Below are 23,046 nucleotides of genomic sequence, written 5' to 3'. Positions count from 1 at the left end.
GAGAATCCAGTGAAGCACAAAGAGATGCAGTGAGTAAACGGAAAATTTTCTATGTGTCCTGGAACACAATTCTGCTGGTCAAGCAGATGCCCAAGTGTAGAAGGTATTTCATTGACTTCAGGAGACATCTGAGTGTATCTCCAAGCTTCTTTATTTTCAAATGTCTGTGATATTTCCCACATCATTAGCCTCATTAATAGTTTCCTCTTCTTTAACGTTGATGTGATTTCTGTTAAGTGAAAGAACAACCTTTTTTAAAGTGGCTTCCTATCTGTGTGTCAATGCTTCAAATTTTTTTCCATAGCAGGTTATTATCTTTGTGACAGTAATAGCCTCATGTGCAGAGGGAAGATCTGCAGTGGTTGAGCCTTGAGACATCTTGAGCCACTCCAAGTTTCCAATGCAATGTTTTAGATGTGAGACTTTAATGTTCTTCCCCTCCTACCTCTCCTTCATTATATATTTGTGATGTATATATATATATATTAGTTCTGTTAGCATAGTAACAAAAACCTATCAGCTAGGTATAATGCATTTTACAGGTACAAGGTAGTGTCCTTGAAATTTGAGGGGAAAAGTTTGAAGCAAAACAGGATTGCTTCTTCTGTTAGATATAATAATGCCTCCACTGTGACCTCTAAAATTTTGCATGTGGCTCACAGCACTTATTTATTGTGCATTTTTGCCTGGGTTCAAGTTTTCTGCTAGGAAACCCTAAAGGGATAGATTCCCAATTGAGGACTTTCTCTTGAAAACCTTCCCTTACATACCCCAGTTTTCCAGAGTAAGTGATGTGGTTGCTGCATCATTCGTGTTTTAAAATGTAACTTTAAGAGGATCTTCTCCACTTCCTTTACTCCCTTCTTTTTCCTTCTTTCTGTTTTCCTATAAAACAGAGAGTCTTGCGATGAAAGCTTGGCCTTCTGAAACCAATAGGAGTTTTCCCATTCAGAATCCATGTCTGGAAGAGAGAAAGGAGAGCTCCACTGCCTCATTACTGTCTTCCTCTGAAAACATAAAGCAAAAGACATCACACGTCTGAATCTTGGCAGGGTTCAAAAAATCTCTGCTGTAAAAATGCTAATGATACACCCTTTTACTTACAGCGGCTTTTTAAAGCAAGAATTTTCAATCTTTTCCAGTATGTTTTATTTGCTTGTTTTATTTCTTTGTGAAGCTTCTGCCTTTTCAGTCAGGAAGTAAATGGATCATTTTTAAGACAATAATTAATCTTAAAGGGGAGGAAGGGTGGCTGTATTCCCCTGCTATGCACAGCAAGCACTGAGAAATGTGAAGAATTTGGCAAGGGTTCTGTTCACCTTTTTTTTTTTAACAAGAGCAGAGTGCCCTGGAATGAGCACCCTGTCAGAGCATTTTCAAAGAAGGGACATAATCTGTACTTTTCCCATTTCCCACAAGCTGTTTTCAAGTCACCTCAGAGCATTTGGCTGGCTTAGACTGACAAATTCATTCAGTGCTTCTATGGGATGTTGTGTGACTTCCCAGATGGTTATGAAAACTTAGGCAGGCAGAGGAAGAAATTTGGAATGCAATGTTTTCATTCATGACTGAAGGAGAGCTTGCATTGGGCTACAGGAAAAGTTTTATCATGGTCAGATTTAATCCAAACCATTCTGTGCAGTTGCAATAATAAATTTTCCAGTTTCCAGGTAATATACTTTAACTACAGCATGATATCAGTGATAGATTTCTTTTTTTATATACTCTAAGGCCCTTTATAGCTTTTCCAGTTCTGAGTAGATTTAAGATGTTGACAAGTGTCTTCAGAGACAATAAGGATTTTCGATTTCATCCCTCAACGCTGCTGCTGAATAAGGCAGTCTTACTTCAGTAAGGATTTCAGCAGAAGCGCGCAGGGAATTTTGTTTTTCTTATGTTGACTGTAGCAGAACACTCAATTTTTGTTTTGCAGACTAACAAGGGGGATGAGCTTTCCAATCGCATCCAGAACACGTTGGGCAACTATGATGAAATGAAAGACTTGTTAACGGACCGGTCCAACCAGAGCCATCTCGTTGGGGTCCCGAAACCTGGCGTTCCTCAGACATCCCTCCCCAAGGCTGATGAACATCTCATTGCAGACTCGAGACCACCACCTCCTGCTCCTATTTCCAGCACCACTTCTGCCACACCAGCATCCCTAGCTGCCCAGCAGAGCAAAAGTACCACGATGGGCTGGCAGAAGGCTGGGCACAATGCCACCTCAGATGGCCAGCAGAGAGCGGGCAAGCACGGACACCGATCGCTGGAGTCGCACAAGGGTGACTTCAAACTGGCCAGCCAAAAATCCGGTTTGGAGAAACTAAAACGCTATGCATCCAGTCCCACCTCCTCCTCTTCTTCCTCCTCTTCCTCCTCCTCCTCCACCTCTTCTTCCTCCTCCTCCTCTTCCTCCTCCAATAGTGCCCAGCAAAGCTCGCTGCGAGCCACATTAGGAGACAATATCAGTAGAGTCCAGCAGCCAGCGAAGCTCAGTTGTAGCTCAGAAGGAGGAACTCAAGTCCAAGAGAGGCCAGCAAAGCATGGTGGGGGGCACTGTGTCCAAAACTTCCCACCCTCTCTTGCTTCAAAGCCCAGTCTGGGTCAGCAGAAGCCAACAGCTTATGTAAGGCCAATGGATGGTCTAGACCAGGCTCCTGATGAGTCTCCAAAGCTGAAGTTACCAGCAGAGACGACCAAGTCCTACCGGGGAGTGCCTTCCAGCAAGCCTGATTCGGCTAGGACCAAGTCAAAGATCACCAAGTTCAGCATTCCTAAGCAAGAAGAAGTAAGTGTTTTAATATTTTTCATTGCATACCCCCCACAGATGGATGGATGGATGGATGGATGGATGGATGGATGGATGGATGGATGGATGGATGGATGGATGGATGATGTCTTACTGCACCTGCCTTTTTACATATTTTTAACATATTGATTTACATGTTGGATTTCTGGGTAACACTGATATAGAATATTGCAACTGGCAGCCTATTTAAAGATATCTCAACAGCAAAATGCTCGTTGTCTTCAGGATCAAAACACTTCCTACAACGGCACATTTTCTAGTAGTATATATTATTTCACTGACTCTTTCCTGAGCACTCATCTGTAAAGCCTGGATGGTTTGTTTTCTAGGCAGGTGTATTGCTTCTTACTGTTCATATTTCATTGATTTCTTTCTCTTTGGCAAAGATTAAATGAAGTGCATATGACCAGAAATAGTTCTGCCATCCTCAATGTCAAAGCACTTTCACAATCTAAATAAATTACTTACACAATATGAAATCTGTGGAATAGATGAGAATACAGCAATGAGACTCTGCTTTTAGTTAATAGTATCTGTTTGTATTTCAAGCCAATTTCTGAGAAGACTGAGGTTTCCTTCTTAAAGAATTTCCATCTGTAGAAACCTGGTGTAGTGGGTTGACCCAATACACCCGGCTATGCTACAAGTATGAGAATGTGTCTGAAAAAGCTTTTAGACAACATTTATTTATCAGCAATAGATACAAAATATGACTGCTTGAACTTACTGTATATTCATTTATTTCACATTCCTTTTATGCCAGGAGGACACTTTGCTTTACCACTTTGACCATGATTGTCTGTTTTTTTACTATTTGGTCTTTTTTGATGGGAAGGAAGTGATTAGTTTTGGCAGAATAAAGGGTGATTTTTTTTCTTCAAAGGTGTGTTCAAAGGCCTGTATGCCAATACAAAATTGTCACATCATCTTGTGCAAATTGATAGATCTCCCATGATTTCAACAATTTATAGTATTTATAGGACTACAGGACTCTATTTGAATCAGTGTGATTTTCTCAGAGAAGAGGCAGTGATTGTTTACTCTTTTTTGACAGCTTGTCTTTCAATGTTTTAAGTCTTAAAATCTTGTTTCTTGCATTGTTAAAGGAGAAGGAAAATCTAATTTTTGGTGGAGTTCTCTGGCCTCTTAATGCCTGCTTTTCAGAAATGGAGTCGATTCTTGTATTCCCCTTGGGTTTGGTTTGGGAAAGAAATCTCTCTGGAAGCAATTATTTCTGTGATTTTTCTCTAAGTGAAAGTTCCATCAGTTCCAAACAACATGTAGGTGATAGGTTGTTCCTGAAAAGGGGTTGTTTTAGGCTCTTAAGCCAGATCTTATAGGCAAATTTAGCATTCACAAACTGCTGTAATTGTGCAGATAGATCAGGTAACAGCAGATAGTAATATCCATTTAGCTCTTATTACCTCTTTCAGACTTGTGCTTCTATCTGCAAATGGGAAGTGTTGTTAGAATTAAAGATGCCTGTGGCAATTATCTGGCTCTTTCAAATTTACCCCCTTTACATGTATGCAATACTCTAAGGACTAGTATGGAAAGGAGTTCTGATAGGCAATCATTTGTTTGTCTGAAATGGAGGATTTACCATTTGCATTCCAAATTTGTCTACCTCCAGAAAGAAAGATTTAATTTGTTGTATATAACCCAGGCTGCTGCATAAGTTTATACTGCAGTTTCTAGATGAGGGGACATAGCTGAGATCACTTTAAATTAACTTGTTTAGATACTAATGGCAATGTTGACTGTAGTAGGAGAGAGCAGACTGCAGGTTACTAAAATATTCACCAATTTCTCACAGATTTTATGTGATGCAGTATTAATGAAACAGTGCTTGATAACAGAATATAAACAAACAGAATATAAAAAAAAGATTATTATGAATAATTATGGACAAATTTCTAAGAAGAAAAATAATACGTACTATAGGTGTTGGGGTTTGAAACTGTAGCTAATGAAAGACAATGTTTAGATCTGAAAAATCAATGAAAGACAATGGACTAGCTATTTTTCATTTATCCTGATATTTTCTTTGTTCTAACTTTTTCCATCCCAAGTGACACAAGCTGTAACCCACTGGTATTGCTAGAGGGAGAAAAATTGACCAAGACTGAAAGTTTTTATTCAGTGTTGCCTAATCCACCCGCCCTTTTATTTTCAGTTGGACCTCTTTTAATTTCAAAATGTTTTTCCATTCCTATTATTTGTATCATAATTCTTCTAGTAGACTGGTGTAAGAATTCCCATCCTTTTTTAAAATTTCTGCTATTAAACTCATAAATTTTCTCCTTTACATCAAATGTTTGCCATCCCCTCTTAGGGCCAGAGGTTTTAAGCTGCCTGCAGCACGAAAGCTGCCATGTGAATGTTTGCAGGCAAAATGATGCCTCTGTTGCTCAGTGAGGCTAAAGGTGTTGGCCAGGACAGACCTAGGATCCCCAGTGGCTGTGGGAAGAGTAGAGATGTCACACAGGATGACTGTGAGGAAAGCAGGCTGACAAGCAGGCTGCAGCAGTGCCTGGAAGCTACATGGAAGCAGAAAATGAGAGTGGCAGAAAGCTGCTCAGGAGCAGCCAGGAAGGAGGAGAGGGGCAGAGGGCTTGGGGTAGGGCACCTGAAGTGCTGGTAGTGAAATGAAGCTCTGTGTCTGCTGAAACAAAAGGTGTGGCTGAGATGGGCTAGGGAGGGCAGTCACTGCTCTAGGGCTGGTGTAGGCAGCACTGGGACATTCCTGGCTCCTGGCCAGCTTGCTGCCCACCAAAACCCCCAGGTCCTTCACTGAAGAGCTCATGTCCAGCCAGCTAGCACCCAGCCTGTATTGGTGCTGAGGTTATCCCTCCCCTTCCTCAGGAGCTGGTATTTCCCCTTGCCAGAGTTTTATCACTTTATCTAGTCCCAGTTCTGGGGCTCCCAACCCAAGAAGGATGTGGACCTGCTGGAGCAAGAGGAGGGACACTGAGCTGGTCAGGGGCCTGGGGCAGCTCTGCTGTGAAGACAGGCTGGGAGAGGTGGGATTGTTCAGCCTGGAGAAGGGAAGGCACCACACCTAAAGGGAGCCTGCAAGAAAGCTGGGGAGGGACTTGTTACAGGAGCAAGGAGTGATAGGACATGAGGTGATGACTTGAAGCTGGAAGAGGGTAGGTTTATATTAGACATGAGAAAGGAATTATTTACTCAGGGTGGTGAAACACTAGGAAGGGCTGCCCAGAGAAGCTGCGGATGCCCCATCTCTGGAAGTGTTCATAGTCTGGTTGGATGGGGCTTTGAGCAGTGTGTTCTAGTGGAAAGTGTCCCCTGCCCATGGTACTGGGGTTGAAGTTAGATTATCTTTAACATTCCTTCAAACCCAAACCATTCTGATACCTGCACACTTCCACTTGTGTTTACCAGTTTGAAAGAACCATCAGTGGAAAAATAAACACGTAATGAAACAAAGTTAAGCTTCCCTGTAAGGACTGGAGAATGAGAGGCAGAGTCACACAAAGTGTGTGTGTGTGTGTCATCAGCAGGACACAAAACCCTCTTCTCTACATCCCATGAGGTCTTCAGAGAAATGGGACACAGAGTTGGCTGCAGTACAATTATTATTCACTGGAAATAAGATCTCTTGAATACAAATTATAGACCATTACTTTTCAATACATGAAAAAGGTTGATTTTTAATGCAGTTCAATAACTCATTTTATATTTTTAATCAGTTTTGGAAAGCCTTCAATACCCTGACACAGACTGGGGCTTATAAATTTCTTTAATTGTTTTAATGAGAATAATTTGGATAGACCTGTGTGTAGAAAGGTAGCATTTACTCATTTGGGAATTTAATCTTTAGTAGCCAGGTTCATCAGTGTTAATTAGAATCCATACCCAACCTCCTGGTTGTTCCAAAATTATCATACTGCTCTGTAGAAATGATAGCTCATCATCTCAAGTCCTGGAATTTCACATTTTGAACTACTTCGAAATTATATTGCTGTAGGTAAAAACCCACTTTATTGGGTAAATGGAAGAAAAATTTGATACCAGGATATAGAGGAAAAGAGGCAGGGAAATCAAGTGTCTCTCTTTTCTAAAATGCTTTTGAGTGAAACAATAAGAAAAACCCAGGGTGGCAAATCATATTCTTTATATCCAAGTTCTGTTTTTGAATTTCATCTCATAGGCTGCATGCTGCTTTTTTATTACATTGAAGAAGCCTTATCTATTGTCCTTTGCTTACTTTTCTTAAGGGTTATGGAGCAAAGAAATAAAGGTTGTATTCAAGAATGACTATGAGTCTAATGGTAAAAAGGAAGATTTGGTTTTGTTAAATTTGGAAGCGCAGTTATGTGAAATGTAGGTAAGGTCATCATGAGGACATATTCTTTGTTATTCACTTCATGGAGTACTTACACAACTTCTGCAGCAGAAGCAATGCACTATAGATTAAAGGTTGAATTTGGGGTTGCTTTTCTTGTCTTGGTTTGGTTGGGTTTTATATTTTTTTGTTTGTTTTGGGTTTTTTGTTTTTTGTTTTTTTTTTTTTTATTTTTGCCCTGATCTTAATCAGGCAAATTCCTGTTTGCCTGGGTAGGATACTGTCTTCAGTCATTCTCCTTTGAGTGGCTATATATAGCTATCAGCATCTGGCACACATGCTAGCAAGTGTCCTTTGAATCTGCAATCTTTTTTTGCTATCAGCTCTATCCCCACATATTAATGGAAAGCAAAACCACCCCACAACTCCTTCCTCTCTCTGAAAAAACTTCGCAATTTGTCCTCAGTGTTGGTAATTTGATCAAAATCAGTCTCCTTGAAGAAGATTCGTGTATAATAAGCAGTTCCATGCCAGTTTAAAATTGTTCATGTGCCACTACATTTCATTTGAGAACAGAAGGTCCAGTGAAAACTAAATAGAGAAGATAGCTATTATCAGTTCATGCTTCCTCTGGAAATACCACATTTCTGGATCTGTGGAACAGTATCTCATGAGGAAGGAAAAGGGTTTAGAGGAGATCTGAGTGCTTTTCCCCAGAGACACACCACCACATCCCCCTGGCTGCAGTGGAGCCTGGTGAAGTGTTAACAGGACTAAGAGTAGAATTTAAGTTCTTCTTCTCTACTTCCCAGGGTGTTCAACTCTGGCCCAGAAAGGCAGAAATGAAAATAAAAGCACAGTCAAAGATGCTTTTAGATGAAAAGGGAGGGAGAGATTGAATGCATTAGCGAAAGGGTCCAGACTCCTTCCGGCACCATTTCAGGATGTGCCCAAAGAGGCTGGAGACATGAACACAGAATTAAGTGTGTTGATACTCCTCTGCCATTTATTGACTTCACTGAAGAATTGCAGTGCTTGAGAAGCTGGTTAGCAGTCACAGCACTTGAGTACTTGTAAGTCTGAGCCGGTTGTAGATGTTTTCTTTCCCAGATGTTCATGCTGCATTTACAAGAAGACACAGATCAATTCATCCCTGTAATGGTAGCACTGACCTTCCCCACAAATAAAGAATGTTTTCCCACGTTAAACAGGAAGAACTGCACAACAAGTGCAGTGTGGTGCAGAGATCCCTGCTCGTGGTGAGTTATTCAGGACCTTCAAGTGTGTCTGTGGGAGGGCTGTGTGTTACTGCCTGTATTTATGTAGCAGAGTTCAACAGAGTAGGACTGTGAAGAAAGAGTGTACTAAATACACTGGTATTGGAAATGCTCTTAACAAACACACTGGAGACCACAATGTGAAGGGTTGGGGTTTTTTGGTATAATTTTCAAATTGTGACACAAGCCTTTGCCTTTCTCACATTCTGCAGTCTCAAAGGCACATAACAACTGTGTGTGAGGGCAGCTTCAGTGAACACAGTGGGCCTAATCTCTCTGGTTATTCTTCCATGACAGCTCTTGTAGAATGGAAATGCTTTTTAGACACCTTTACTTGTAGAGCTCCCTACTTTTAATATTTTTACCCTCAGTGAAACAAGTTTCTCTTTTGAATTAATTGTCAATATTTTTTTTGTTCTGTGACAGCACTAGCTAAACTTACCTATAGGTTTTTGAAAATAAAGAATTTAATAAAATGACAGCCTCTAAAGTTTTCTGTATGGATTGATTACCGTATGGTATGTGCTGTGTGTTTGTTGCTATGGTGAATCACTTGTTCCTCATTGTTTTCATTGGTAGGATGACTATGATCAGAGAAAAATATCTTGAAATTAGATGTAAACTTACGATTTTCAAGGATATTCTTTAATGTTTGCACCTGGTTTTTTTTTTTGCAAGTCTTCCCTGAGGTTGTTTTTTTCTAATTACTGAAAACACGCTTGAGCAATTCCTTCGTGTCTCTCCCGAAGTCAGATCCTCCCTTTGATAAAACTGGTCTTTCCATCTTTTCAAAAGTGTAAAAATAGCCACTTTTGGAGTAAGGAAAACTCAGTGGATGTAAGAATATTATTAATTGTGAGAAACTTGCCTTGCCTTCTAGTTTTTAACCCCCCCGAGTGGATGGCTTGGTTTATGAATCAGCTCTGGAGCTGATACAAGAGTGCATACATAAAAATGTCCACAGCCCTGTTTAATTGCTTCTTTAGTTCCCTGCGGTAAGCACTGAAGTTATTGATGAAGGAAATAAGATTTCTGGAATTACAAACCCCACATTTTAATTGCACATTTTGTCTGATTTTTTAAAATCCATTGTAGTGCTTATGATGATAACTGCATGTAATAAAAGTCCTGCTGACCAGAAACAAAGTAGTCTAATAGATGTTCTTTGTAAAATGTGCCTGAGAAGATACCCGGTGTTGCTATCACTTTTCCACCTTTGGCCCCATTAGCATGGATTGCTCCCAGGCCTGTAAGGAATTCAGCAGATGAAAAAAGCAACTTTCTGGATGGGGTTACAGCTGCTGTGTGCTGCAGCATGGTGCTCCCACCAACACAAGAAACTGTCCCCCACGTGAAGTTTTGGCTGAGCATCTTCTCCCCATCTTAAACAAAGGGAGGGTCGAGGTGCAGAGAGAGAGCAAGGGTGGGCTTGCTGTGGAGTTCAGATTACCAGTGAAATACTTAGAGGGACTCTATTTCCCAGACCTCTCGTTGCACAACACTCGAGCCTTGTGTCAGTGTGCAGCCAGGTGAGGAGTCCAAGCCCTTCTGCTTCTGCTGAGTACTTATATTAATACCAGCCCACATTCTCTTTTCCAGTAATTAATGCAGGGCAAGGCATTTCTGTCTACTCTTCATTTCACAGCAATTTATAAGGGATCATGCAGGATGCAAAAGGTGGTTTAGAATATTTTAAATTAAAAGTATCCATTAAAATTATTTAACTTCTTTGTTCTGTAGTTTCCCAGTCTTTCATGAATCAGAATGACATGAAAGTGCTACCACTGAACATACTCACAGGGGTCAGGTATGACTGATGAGCAAGAGAATGAAAGAAAAATACAGTGAGCTTCACAGATCACTGTTAATTCCAGCTAAATAAATAATGTATATGTGCTGCTTGATGTATAAGGTTAAAGAGGTCAGATCTCCAGCAACTGTCAATTCATCCAGCCAGGCCAGAAGCGTTAAATTCTTTATTATTGGTCACATATTCACATAACAACAAATGAAGACAAATATACTTTTAGACATCTGCATGTTACATACTTCATTCACACTGTTGTAAAGTTTTCGTTTCTGTAGCACTTCTGAATATGGAAGATTTATCCCTGTGGTATCACAAAATAGCTTCCTAGAAAAGTAATTAACAGGAGGGTGTTTTTTTTTCAAGTTCAGAAAAGATATATAATGTAGGCATCTGATTTCCTGTCACTCTTGGTTAACTTTGTATGAAAATGGATAGCTTCCAAATTAAAGCAGGCACCGGACTGTCTGGAGAAAAATGCATCTGCAAAGAAATGTGTACATTATATATTCATGTTGTTCCAAATATCTTAATTATATTTTATATATAACAGTCACATGTTCTGGAATATGGTGCTTTTTTTTATTTCATGGGTCAAAATCAGCATGCCAGAAAGGCTGAGGTAGCTCCTTACATGGTTTAGGATGAGTATTTCTTTCTGATATTCCCTCATACATTTCCCACTTTCTTCCCTTCCCACCAGCATGTTTCTCTGAGAAATGGAGGCATGATCTGAAATCACTTTGCACCACATTTTATTCAGAGGATAAATGTACAAAAATAATTCAAGCCACTGAGCCACAAGGTCAGGAATACTGAGAACCAGCATTTTCTCTCAGAACCAAAAATTGCTATTCATACTGCCCTGCATTTACTGCAAATGGCTGTAAGGGAAACTTGTATAGCTAGAAAGAAAGGAAAAACCAAGAACATTTCTTGTTAACTCTTATCACTGACAGATATTTAAGGAGAGATGGGATGGAAGACTCTCTGCTTTTTAACTTCTTTGAAGTGAGACATTGAAGGTGTTTTTTGTCTTGCACATGCCAGAGGTTATTAGTATTCAAATACCAGCATCATAATCTATTGCTAATCAAATCTTGATTTATTTAAAGGTTGTACAACTGCAGTCAAATACAGAGGCAGGTACAACTTCATGTGACTGTTGGAACTTTGGGATCTGAAGTAGAAAAGGGGAAGACAGCTGTGAGATTATTGATCACAAATATGATCAAACCAAGCATTAATACAAAGTGTATAAAATGACCATGTTTTGGCAGTTCTGCAATATTTTCCAAGAAGCCTTTTCTTATTTTAATTATAATCTCAGGGACATCTGATATAAGAAAGCATATTATCAGAGACATCTGATACAGTAAAACATATGAGCTGGGTAATTTCTGATTTCATGGAAGTAGCAGCCTATAGCAGAAGTACACTGTGTAGAAACAAGGCATGGGATAAAGGACCAAGTGCAGTGGGAGAAGGACAGTTGGGAAAATGCCATTAGGAGATAATGATTTGTTTTCCTTACACCAAATCATTAATGCTTAGCATGCAGGAAGAGTTAAAAATATATAGATTGAGAGGACATAAAAATGAAGCAGGGTCCATGAAAGTGAAGGAATCAGAGAAAAGAGTTATGTGGGAAACTAAAAAAAAAATGAAATTATGCTTTGGGAAACTCACTGAAAAGGAGTTAGTCATGGTCTAAATTTCTGTCCTCATGGGAGGATCAAGTGCAGTGTGAGACAGTTTGAAAAATACTGTAAGCATCAACGATAATTTATAATAAAGTCTGCATGCAAGATCTTTCAGTAGCTTGGAGATGGCTGAGCAGGGCCCAAAAATTTATTGTTTTTCTGTAGTGTTCCCACGAGGAAGCCTTAGGACAGCCTTCCTTCCCATGCAGTTTCTGCTCTCAGGTAGGAATGGACCTATGTCCAGACTACACCCCTGAAAAAGAATCAAACTTGTCCTCTCCCATGAAAAGAAAAATTTGGACTGCCTTCACTGATGTACCATCACTGTATTGGGAGGAAAATGTTCTACCTGTTTTGCCCCCATAAGGAGAACTCCAAAAGGCACAAATCTGGGCTTGTGGGTACACGTAGCTTCTGTGGGAGGTGGAAGAGGCAAAACCCCATGCTCAAACAGTGTGTAAATATCTGTCAACAGCCTCTGCACGGAGCTGACATCTGAAACACAGCAGGTCCTTTTTTCCCACCACCCCTACTCATAGGGAATATAGCTTTTGATAATACCCAGCTGCATTCTTATCAATAAGCAAAAATGTCTGTGTTTTTTACTACTGTAATCTATTGCATTCAGGAGTTTCAAAGCTCTTTATAAGCATTAATAACATCTCTGAAAATAGTATTTTGAATCTGGTTACAAAAGGGATTAGCTGAGGTGAAGGCAGATGGGGACACCTTCTGTGATGGTGCTGCTGCCAGAACAGCCCTGCTTCCCTTGGCACCACTTGCTGATGGTCCCAGTGGAGGGATCAGATGGAGAATTATGTGGGAGGCTTGTAGAGGACAGCATGGCACACCTGGATCCTGCACCTTACTCCATTCCCAGACCAAGGCTGGACAGAGTTGTGGCTGGTCACAGAGTGAGCAGAGCCAGGATGAGCTGGAGTCAAAGCTGAGTGCAAAAGTGCAAAGACTGAACCCCCAGTTCTGTGTTCTGCTGTCTGTGTCACAGCTGACCCCACACAGAGTGACACATGAAACTCTTCCATAACTTCACGCTGGAGATGGAAGATAACACAGAAATATAACTAAAGGCTCCTTACTAAACTCAAATTAATGTTTCTCACTGTATTTCCTCCTGTCATTTAGGTCACTTGAGGCAGAGACAGTTCCTGAGTGATTATATCACTTATGGTTTACCACTTCCATCTGAGTTATTCACTGCACATCCTCCACTAGAAATTAACAAGAGTTTTGCCGTTGCATTCAGTGGCAGCAAGACCAGGGTTTGACAGGGAAGAATATTTCTTTTCTACATTGTATGAACTTCCTTTGGTCAAGAAGATACTGCTTGAGGGAAGACCATCTTTTGTCTTCAATCTTCCTTTGCTTTGTTCCAGAAGTGCAGATGTAACACTTGTGGTTGTTTTTTGACATCGTTATTACTTTGAAGAAAGTCAGCAATAATAATACAGAATAAAAATTGGGGCAGAAGCCAGCATTTGAACTCAGAAACCCTATGCTGCATTAATCTATTAATTTCAGGTCATGTCTTTAGAGCATCAAAGGAGCTCCTTGACCAGTCTGAGGTGCTTGAGTAATTTTTTTTCTCTCATGTAATTAAAGTTTCTAGCTCTCTGTTCAGAATCAGTTTCCTCACCAACTGTTCAGTGAATAAATCTACATGAGTGATTTCCTGACAGTTGTACATTAGGAATTATGGCATATCTCTGCTCATAACTTACAGAACTATCTCAATACAGGGAAGAGACCATAAAACATGCCGAATGGGGATTTCTCAGATATGCTAATTGCTGCTATATAAAGAGCACGGGATGAAGAGCTGCCACAGAGGAAGTTCAGCTTAAAAGTACCTGCCACAAATCTTTGAAGGTCCACAGAGAAGCAAATCCTTCTGCTGTCACTTCTTGGCAGGCTGTGCTGAGCAAAGCCTTTGTACCTGAGTGAGCCTGGGCAGGGAGGGCTGTGCTCCCTGCAGCCAGGGCAGTGGCCAGACAGGAGCTGGGACAGGGCTCTGCCTCTCTGGGAGCTGCTGCAGCATCTGGGATTGGCACAGTACCAGAAGAGGAAGCATTCCCCACCTTCTTGGATTCTTAGGTGGGGCGCCCAGGCAAGGTTTTTTGTTCTAAAATACACCCAAATGCAGGCATAATTAATTTCTCTTGAAATGGACTGGATCACATTTCTCACTCCCATCTTAAGAGCTTGGCTCTCGAAATAAAGCTGCTGTTTTCTTCATATTGAATTTTTGTGTATTCAGAGCAAGGGCTAAACTAACTAATGGATATCCACTGCCCATTCTGAGAAGCTTAGGTTTGTCATTCAGTGACAGGAAGATGCTGTCCATGTGAAAAACTTACCCTTTTATTTTTCTAATTTATAGGAAGTTGACATCCATGCCAAACTTTGCAAATGAATTCCTTATCTGTAGAGTACCACAAAAGAATTCACAGCATGGAGGGGAAGATACAGTTCAGCAAATCTGCTGTAGCCAGGTGTGAGTTACACTCCTGTAGCTTTTCTATATGATGCATTTTATGCATTGACTACAGGTAGGTATTTTTGTACTCAGTGGAGTGGGGCTGGATCACTGAACTCATTTTAGGTAGGCCATTAAGCATCATTGTTTAATACTGATTTCTGGCCATTGCATTTAAACCTTTTGCCTCAGTTTGACCTAGTAGACAAATATCAAGTTTGCTGTGCCCCAGCAACTAACTGCAGGTCTGCTGCTTCTACTGATACACCTATGCACCTTTTTTTTTTGTTTTGTAAACAAGTTTTCTGTACTGAAATCCTACTGAAGATCATAATTAATATGGAGAGATGAAACCACATAGCTATTATTTAATGATCTTAGCATAGACTGCTTTTAAAGTAAGTCAGCTAGACAAATCAAACAGTATAGAAATGGAATCTGCCTTTGTAGGCCCTGTGGGAAACTGAGCTAATGAACTGAGGAATCAGTTTCTAGACAGGAAAGAATGTCTGCTTAATTTAAAGAAATAAGTTCAACTATTTGCCTCCTTACTCTAAAATCATGGTTTTGGGCATGATCACACAATAAGAAAAAAAGTAACTTTGAGTGCAGCCTTGTGTGTTTTGAAACACCAGGCGAAATACAATTAACTTTAAAATGGTAAATTGTAATGCTAAAAAAAATTCATCTGCCTTCCGGGTGTGACTGTCTTTTTAATTTGATGATGTCACCCTGTGAGCCATTAAAGCATTATCAATGAGCAGGCTGTGCTTTTTCTAATGATTACTGTGGAGTTGAAAAAGACTCTATAATGTTCCTGCAGTTTGTTCATCATTTTTGTTTGATAATTGTCCTGAAAATCAATGACAGCTACTGAGTACAGAAATTTGATTGAACCAAGTATAAATATAGGCAGCAATTTAGACTGTTCTTACTCAATAGGAAAATGTCTTTGGCTAATAAGTGGATTCCTATCTAAATTCATGAGTTCTTTTATGACATTTTGGGTTAAGCCTGAAATAGATTAATCTTTTTCTGATAAAGTTGCATAAGCTGTGATTTCTCTGGTGACCACATTTAATTGGATATTAAATAAAGTGCTTATCTTTACACCAACAGGTTTTATAGGCTGGATTTCACAGATTAAATAACAAGTAATAGGCACACACAGAATTTTTCTGATTAAACTGTGATATGCTCAGATTAAAAATTAGACTGTCCTGATTCAGGTAGGCTTTTGAGGTGCATAATTACAGCTGAGGGTTAAATACACAGAATAGAGGGAAACTGCAGGATGGTGCAAATAGCTGTGAGAACAGGTCAGCTCTGTATATTCTTCTTTTCCAGCTTATTTTTCAGCAAATTTTCAGCAGGGTGATTTTCTGTTGGGTTTGACAAGAAGCTTGAATTCTTGATAATGTTTTTGAAAAACCCGAGGTTGGGATTCATTATGCAAGGTGCTGTACAAGCACACAGCAAGAAGTATCCTGTGATAGAGCCTATCAGCCCTGGAAAGGCAGAGGAAAGGTTAACAGAAGCCTGGAAAGTAAATTAACCTATCACACCTGAAGAAAGGAGATAGCGACAGGGCTGAGAGAAGTACCCAAACAGAAAAAACACAGGTGGTGTTTGGGAGGAGGAAGTCTTGACAGGGTGAGCAAAGACCACACCAGGGAGGAAGAGTGAGGAAAGGAGGGGATGGAGAAGGTGAAGCTCAAAGCACAGCCTGGCTGTTACAGGAGGCATTTTTCTGATGCTCCACTTGCTGGAGAAGGCAGACTGACAAGAGAGCTCCAGAGGAGCAGAAGACAGTTAGGACTCACTGAATTTCCTTTAATGATAAAGAAGGACACTCTTTGGAGCTGAAAGGACACTTCTGTCCCAGAAAAGTGCAGGACATTGAAGGAATTTGGCTGGATGGCTGGGGTGCATGTGTGGGATCAGTGGAAAGGAATAGAGCAGCTGTGCAGAATGAGACAGGAGGGGAACCACCAGTGTGAGCCGGAGGCCTTACATGGGGAGGAAATAAATGAAGTTTACATTTGCATTGAGTAGGCTGTGCTAAGCCAAATGATGTGGAGCTCATGCTAATTACAATTTTTTCCTCCCTGGTATGGCATATTGTGAATGTGAAAAGAAGCTGATGCCTCCCTATGTAACCAAGTCTACTTTTGACTTTCTGTGCATGGAGCTGGCAGCCCTCTGATGGTGTTTTGTTGATTTTGTTCTCATATGTGGATGAGAATTGCATTAGCACTAAGCAGCACTAAGCTCAGGAGTTTGGACAACCCTCTCCTGATGGATTTATTTTGACTCTCAAAAGATCAGACAGAAAGAATGGCTGTGTGAGTTTGTTGGGTGTTTTTTCCCCTAAATAAAACTGACCCATTGCACACAGCATGTAACTGTTCCCGAGCTAATGTCAGACTAGCAGATGGTTATTTCTCACTGGAGGTGGGTTATTTCTCACAGCACCTGGCAGTGCTACAGGTGGCATTGCTGCCCAGGCTCTGGTGGCACCAAGCCACTGGCATTGCTGGGCTGAGCTCAAGGCAGAAGGTGTTAAACATCCCAACTGTGCTGCTGAAAGATAAAAATGCAAAGTAGTTCCACCAAGTAATGGGGACAAGCATAATGACCTTGTGCTGTATTTCAGTCTGGGGTCACTGGGCCCTGTCTTTTTGCATAGTTGAAATAGCTGTTGTCCAGATGATAAAGATGTTGATAATTATCTTTTCCTTCCTCCAGAGACCACACAAAGCTAAGCCTTTTTCTTTCACTTTCACCTAATTTTCTTTTATTTTGGCTTGTAATGACTTTTGACATTGGCATGTGGAGGTTTTCTGGAGGAATTCCTTTGCCTACTTGTCATTTGGTAATGCAAAGCATTTTGTTAAGAATTTTTTATTTGAAGCCACATTTTATAAGACCTTTCAGGATGGTGTTTTATTTTCTGTCTCTCACAGAAGTCAGCTAGTAAATTAGCATCCATTATTTCCCCCTAGGCATCAGAAAAAAAAAGTTAAATTACTTAAAGTTTTTCTCTGACTTGTTTCATTTCCAGTAAAACTAGTCTTTCCAATGAAACATCAGGAAAGGGATGACAAGCTTCAGAGCTTGTGTTGGTTTTGGAGGCCAAGAGCTGGTTGAAGGGCTGCATCAGCCCACAGACACACAGGCTGGTTTCTGTGGAGAGGACAGGATGCATCTCAGTGCCCACCTGGGAATCCCCAGGGATGTCTGAAACCTCTGTTAGCAAGCAAGTGGCATGTTCCCTGTGCAGTTTGAGGCAGTGATAAACCATGATGTGACCAGCTTGGAGACTTGTGACTTCTTAGCAGAGCTGTATCTGTTTTTAAACCTTGAGCACCTAAGTTAGCAAGTGGTGTATCCTTAGAATGGTTTGTAAGGGGGCTGTTTGTGTGTAGATCTCATTTCTCCCCTAATAAGTTGGGAAGACTTAAAATAACCTGTGGAATAGTTCAGGGGGAAGCAGGTCTGTGCAGAAGTCTCTGCTCTGTCAAGGTGTCAGTGCTGATATTGAGAATGCAGTGTCTACATCAACACAAAAGATAGGCATGTTTCATTTGTATGTAACAGGAACCAAGACCTCTACAGGTATAAACTGGTCTCATGCCACCAACACTGGACATTTAGCTCTTTACTCGCTGGTCTCTTACTGGATGCAGGTTCCCAGTGTCCATGCACCCTAACAGTAGTTTAATTGCTGGTTTAACAGAGGGTCTTTGTAAAATTCGTGTATACAAATAGAGTGTTTCTAAATTGCCAACACAACAGCAGAAGCTTAAGTGCAATTTTTATTCCAATAAAGATGTGATGAAATTATGCCTAATGGTCTGCAAACTGCACTTTTATATGCACTTGCAGTGCTCCCATTGACTTCAACTGCTGTTGTCAAGGTATTTCAGTACTACTGAGCTAAGGATCATTACCCTGTGCTATTATAATACATTAAACTAATGCTACCATTTTTCCATTATAACAACAATACCTGGAGACTGAAGGCTACCTCCGACCCAATAACTTGCAATCAAATATTTGTTTCAGATTTCAAAATGCATATAAATTATGAGGCTTGATGAAAATGTTCAGATTAGACTAGCCCATACCTCCACCCTGATCTTTAGTTCTTTGCACGCAGACAAAGTAAGCTTGGCACTGATGAACAGTGCTGACATATTTTAAGAACATGAGGATTTTAGTTTGAAAGTCTAGTAAAATTACATTTGATCTAATCTTTCACTGACTTTCATGCAAACAGTGTTGAAATGATACATCTATACTGTGCATATCCCAAATCTCAAAGCTTGTGTCCTTCAAAAACAAAGCAATTCCCAGGCTGCTGTTGATGCAGTGTGCATTAGGGAGTACTTACACCAGTGTCCTGGAGCTAATCTCAGTTGTCTGATTTCTGAGATTAAAACCAACCCACCTTTTTCTTTTTTTTTTTTTTTCTGAGTCCTGTTTGCTCTAGTGCAACAAAAAATATTATACATAAGTGCAAGGGAGAGATAGCTTTGCAGAGATTACTCTACTGGTTCCTAAGAAATTAATAATTTTAAATACATAAAGGAAAACAAATTCACTAATTATATTGCCTTTGCTACACTTGCTGATTGCTTGCTACTTCTTTTCTCTTTTTTAACTGTATACAATAGCAAAGCAATAAAGAAAAGAACTACAAAATTCTTGAAGAGCTGACTGATACTACCTTTATGATAAAATGAACCACACACTAGATAAAAAAAGCCATGACCCTGAGTTCCCTTGGAAACCTCTGCAGACTCATCTTAAAAATGTACACACATCTGCCAGACAAACAGGAATGAAGATTTGATAACCAAAACAGAATCCAGATGTGCACAAAAACAGCCTTCTTGCTGATACTTTTATGTCACTTGCACTGCACACCTAGAGCTAAGAGGTACACAAAAACATAGATGATTCATATTGCAGGTTCTTCTGATACTGTTTTCTCCCTAAAATACAGTCTTTTAATGTATGTTATTATATGTTGCTTGCCATTACAATGGAAACACCCTTAACCTTATCTAAATTTTCTTTACCCTTTTCCTTTTAAGAACCTGCTTTTAAGAGATATTCTTCAAGATGAAAATACTGTTATGAAAGAACAAATAATAAAGTTATGCACAGATCTGGAAAACTGTGTTTTTCAAGACATCAGGCCAACAAATTTCATTGCAAAAGTATTTCATGGTTCAAACTCAGGGCTTATTCTAATATGCCTAAGAATTTTCTTTATGGAACAGATTCAGCCTTGATTGCAAAAGTTCTAATTAGCCTCTTTTTTTCTATGCATGCAAACTTGCAGATACAGAATCATCTGCTTGTGCATCTTATTTTCAGTGACAGTTTATCAATGTGTAAGGTCTAGTATTGGCATTATAGATGTCTTCCAACATAACACTACCTGTACAGTGTGGAACCTCTCATCTCCGTTGCTGAAGGGACAAGTAAAACAAAAAAAAAAAAAAAAAAAGATTGGCTGGTGCCAATGTAGTCCTGTGCCAGAGGGCTCAATTGCAGTGCTGGTTAGGTTCAAGAGACCACAGTTTCTGGTACTGTTAACTTCTTCTGGTTATCTCCCACTGCGTGTGAAAAGCATGGCCAGCTTTCTGTATTTCCATGAAGAGCAATAGAAAGTGCTCATCTTATGTCACTGGGGCTGCACAAATCATCCCATCTGTGCTGCCACACTGGGTGAGAGTGGTAGAGGCAGCTGGAAGGTTAAATGGAGTTTCTTGTATTATCTGTATCTTGTATTATCTTCCTCCAAAACACAGACAAGCTGTGGAAGAAAAGCATGTACATATTAGCACCACTTTGCTCTCCTGGCTTTGTAGCCCCCACCATTTTTAATGGAGATTTCATTTGAATTCTTTATGCACTGGTTTGCTGTTAGAATCTTGCCATTTCCATTTGTAGATAATTATGTACTTCTGTGAAATAGCATTCATGATGCTGTTTCATGAATGTTTTGCCTTTACTTATGAATTATTTGCCTTATAATGGTGTCCACTGTCTAGAAACTGGTTCTCAAGCAATAACCCTTTTTTGTAAGCATGCAGAGATATGCAGGAGCACTTTACAAGTCCCAACCTCTCCACTTAAATGTGAGTATCACTAAAATGTGCACATTTTAAATCTAGGCTCCTGCAGTACTCAGCAAATCAGCTTCTGAAATGAGTATCAGAAGAGGAGGACTGAAGACATACCAGTTTGAGTACCTACAGTAAGAGCTGTATTCAGGCTTCCTTGATCAGACATGCATCTGTCTGAAAAAAAACTGTGTTCCAGCTTAATCATCTAGTTCTGCACAATACTTGAAATAAACAAATTAATTCTACAGAGGGATTTAAATTTAACAAATGTATTCACTGGGGAAAGCATAGTGGCATGACTGAACGGCTTAAAATATATCTAAGGCAAAAATGTTCTTCAAATTATCACATCTGCAGATTTGCTCTTTAAACAATCTATAGACCTTGATAATCACTTTTTTTTCTTTAATTATCACAGATTTACAGACAAGAAACAATTCCAAAAAACTGCTGTGACATTTTGCATAGAACTACTGAGGTTGTTGAGCTATGCAATAGTCATAGCTAGGAAAGATGGGACTTCGGAGGGAGGAGAAGACAATCTAGAGAGTCATTGCAGCCTCTGATGGACATGCTACAGTTGTGGGGTTCAGTCACTGTTACATTAATAATCCCACCCTGCTTTCACAGGGTGTGATCCTGTACCATTTTTACTTAGAGAGGGCTGCATTTCTTCTCCACTTAATGATTCTAGGTGACCTTTTAAAATGTGTGGATAAATGAAGGGGCAATAAATTTTGTGCTTGTCATGGTTTAAAGAAGTAATTCTTATATTTTCCCCTTTTTTAATCTTGCTTTTAAAGCATGTCATTTACAAATAAAAGTGCCCAAGGACAGTTCAGAAAACAATTCAAAATTGTATCTTATTGGACATAATAAAAAATTCTGGTATTGGATTGCATGACTGAAATGTGGACTTATTAGGTATTAGTGTTGCATTATATCTCATATACTGATTGAATGAGTTTGATGAGCAAAGACAGAGGATTATTATGCAAACTACCCCCATTGTTTCATATTAAAAAGTGAATATTTAAGAGCTGAAAAAGCAAATTTGTTTCAGTTACATGGCACACATTTTTCAGTATGCAAATGTGCCACATCTGTGTATTTGTTTTGCTGCAGATACAACCAGCAAGAGTTTAGTGATGAAATCTGTTCTTAATTATGATAGCAGCTGTTGGAGCAGTAGCCATTTTTTTCCTCCTGATGTGAAGTTGCCTGATTTACTCATTTTTGTCTGCATTTGTCAGGGCTGCCAGTGCAGAGAGAGAAGTCTTTGTGAGGGGTTGCAATTTGTTTTCTGTGCGAGAGCCAGTGAAAATTGACTAAATCTGCGCAGCAGGGTAGTTTTATCTTTTCTTTCCCTGCATTGCAAGCTGTCGTACCTCTGCTCCAGCACAAGAGGCCTATAAAACTACCAAAGAAATGAGGGAGCTGTTAAGTGTTCCAGCAAGTATCTTAAGCAGCAGTTTGTGTAAACGAACGATGCCTTAATGAAGAAGGAAGAAAGAAGTGTGACATCATAGCTGTGGGACAGATGGCATTAATATAATGAATTGATAAACACTTCGGAAGCTTCTTTTTCCTTCCTCAGTTATTTCATTTCCATATATGAGCATGAAGTTTGTAAATGCCAGACAGTGCAATACTCTATTTCCTCAATGTTTTGATAATAGCAAGGAAGAGTGGGAAGGTTATAAAAGGATGATAAAATCCTCCTTTCTGAATACACAATCTCTTACAGTAATTTGTTAACGAGGCAATGCTGTTGCAAATCAAGACAGAAAACGACCAAGAATGCTTCATAGCATAATGAAAAATTGGCCAAAAATTGCAGTGCAAATGAAAACAGAATAAAGAGAAGACATAAGTTATTGATACTAAAACTTCTGTGCTAAAAGCCTACTGAATGAAACATTTATCGTCTCCCTACAATCATAGACTAATCGTCTGTTTCACACTGGATTGTTTCCACACCAATATTTTATGCTTTGGTTTTTTTTTTTTTTTTTGATCTAAGCAACACTAAATTTAAACAGATTTCAGCCCTGCTTCTTTTTCAGTTAACTTTTTGATGCCTTATCCTGTATCACTGAAACCAGTGAAAACTTGGCCCCAGAATGTAGTGAGAGCCTGTATAGTTCTTGAAAGAATATGCAAAATTTGCTGTTCTTTATTGAGTGAAGCAATCTGCTTTTGCTTCCACAAACAGAAAAGGGTTCAACAGATTGTGTAACTCTTCACTTAAGATAAGGATTCTCACTTTATTTTCTGCAATTCAACTCTTCCTCTTTCGCTTTTGACCTTTAAGTGTTGCATTTAACTGAAAGAAACATAATATCTCAAGAAAATGAGAGAATGCAGGTAAACTATAGCTTACTTATAAACAAAGGATATCTCAAAGTTAAGCTATCTGAAATAGTAAATCTGTAACTATGGAATGGTCCTCAGTAGAAGAATATTCTTGTTTGTCATGGACACAGTCATAATAAGAATTCATC

The 23,046-nt window shown here is 39.6% G+C and overlaps 1 protein-coding gene across 3 annotated transcripts in view; it reads left to right on the top strand.

The window, feature by feature from the left end:
* Positions 1–23,046, top strand: part of AFF3 (ALF transcription elongation factor 3) — a 310,637-nt gene that overhangs the window by 52,279 nt on the left and 235,312 nt on the right. For all 3 annotated transcript variants that reach the window (XM_079299766.1, XM_079299765.1, XM_079299764.1), the window contains exon 3: positions 1,934–2,788. In XM_079299766.1, coding sequence (XP_079155892.1) covers positions 1,934–2,788 — 855 coding nt within the window. The remainder of the gene's footprint in view (positions 1–1,933; positions 2,789–23,046) is intronic.

The sequence above is a fragment of the Erithacus rubecula genome (assembly GCF_903797595.1).
Source record: "Erithacus rubecula genome assembly, chromosome: 1".
Taxonomy (NCBI): Eukaryota; Metazoa; Chordata; class Aves; order Passeriformes; family Muscicapidae; genus Erithacus; species Erithacus rubecula.
Note: the sequence above shows the minus strand (reverse complement) of the source record. Positions and strands in the feature narration are given on the sequence as shown.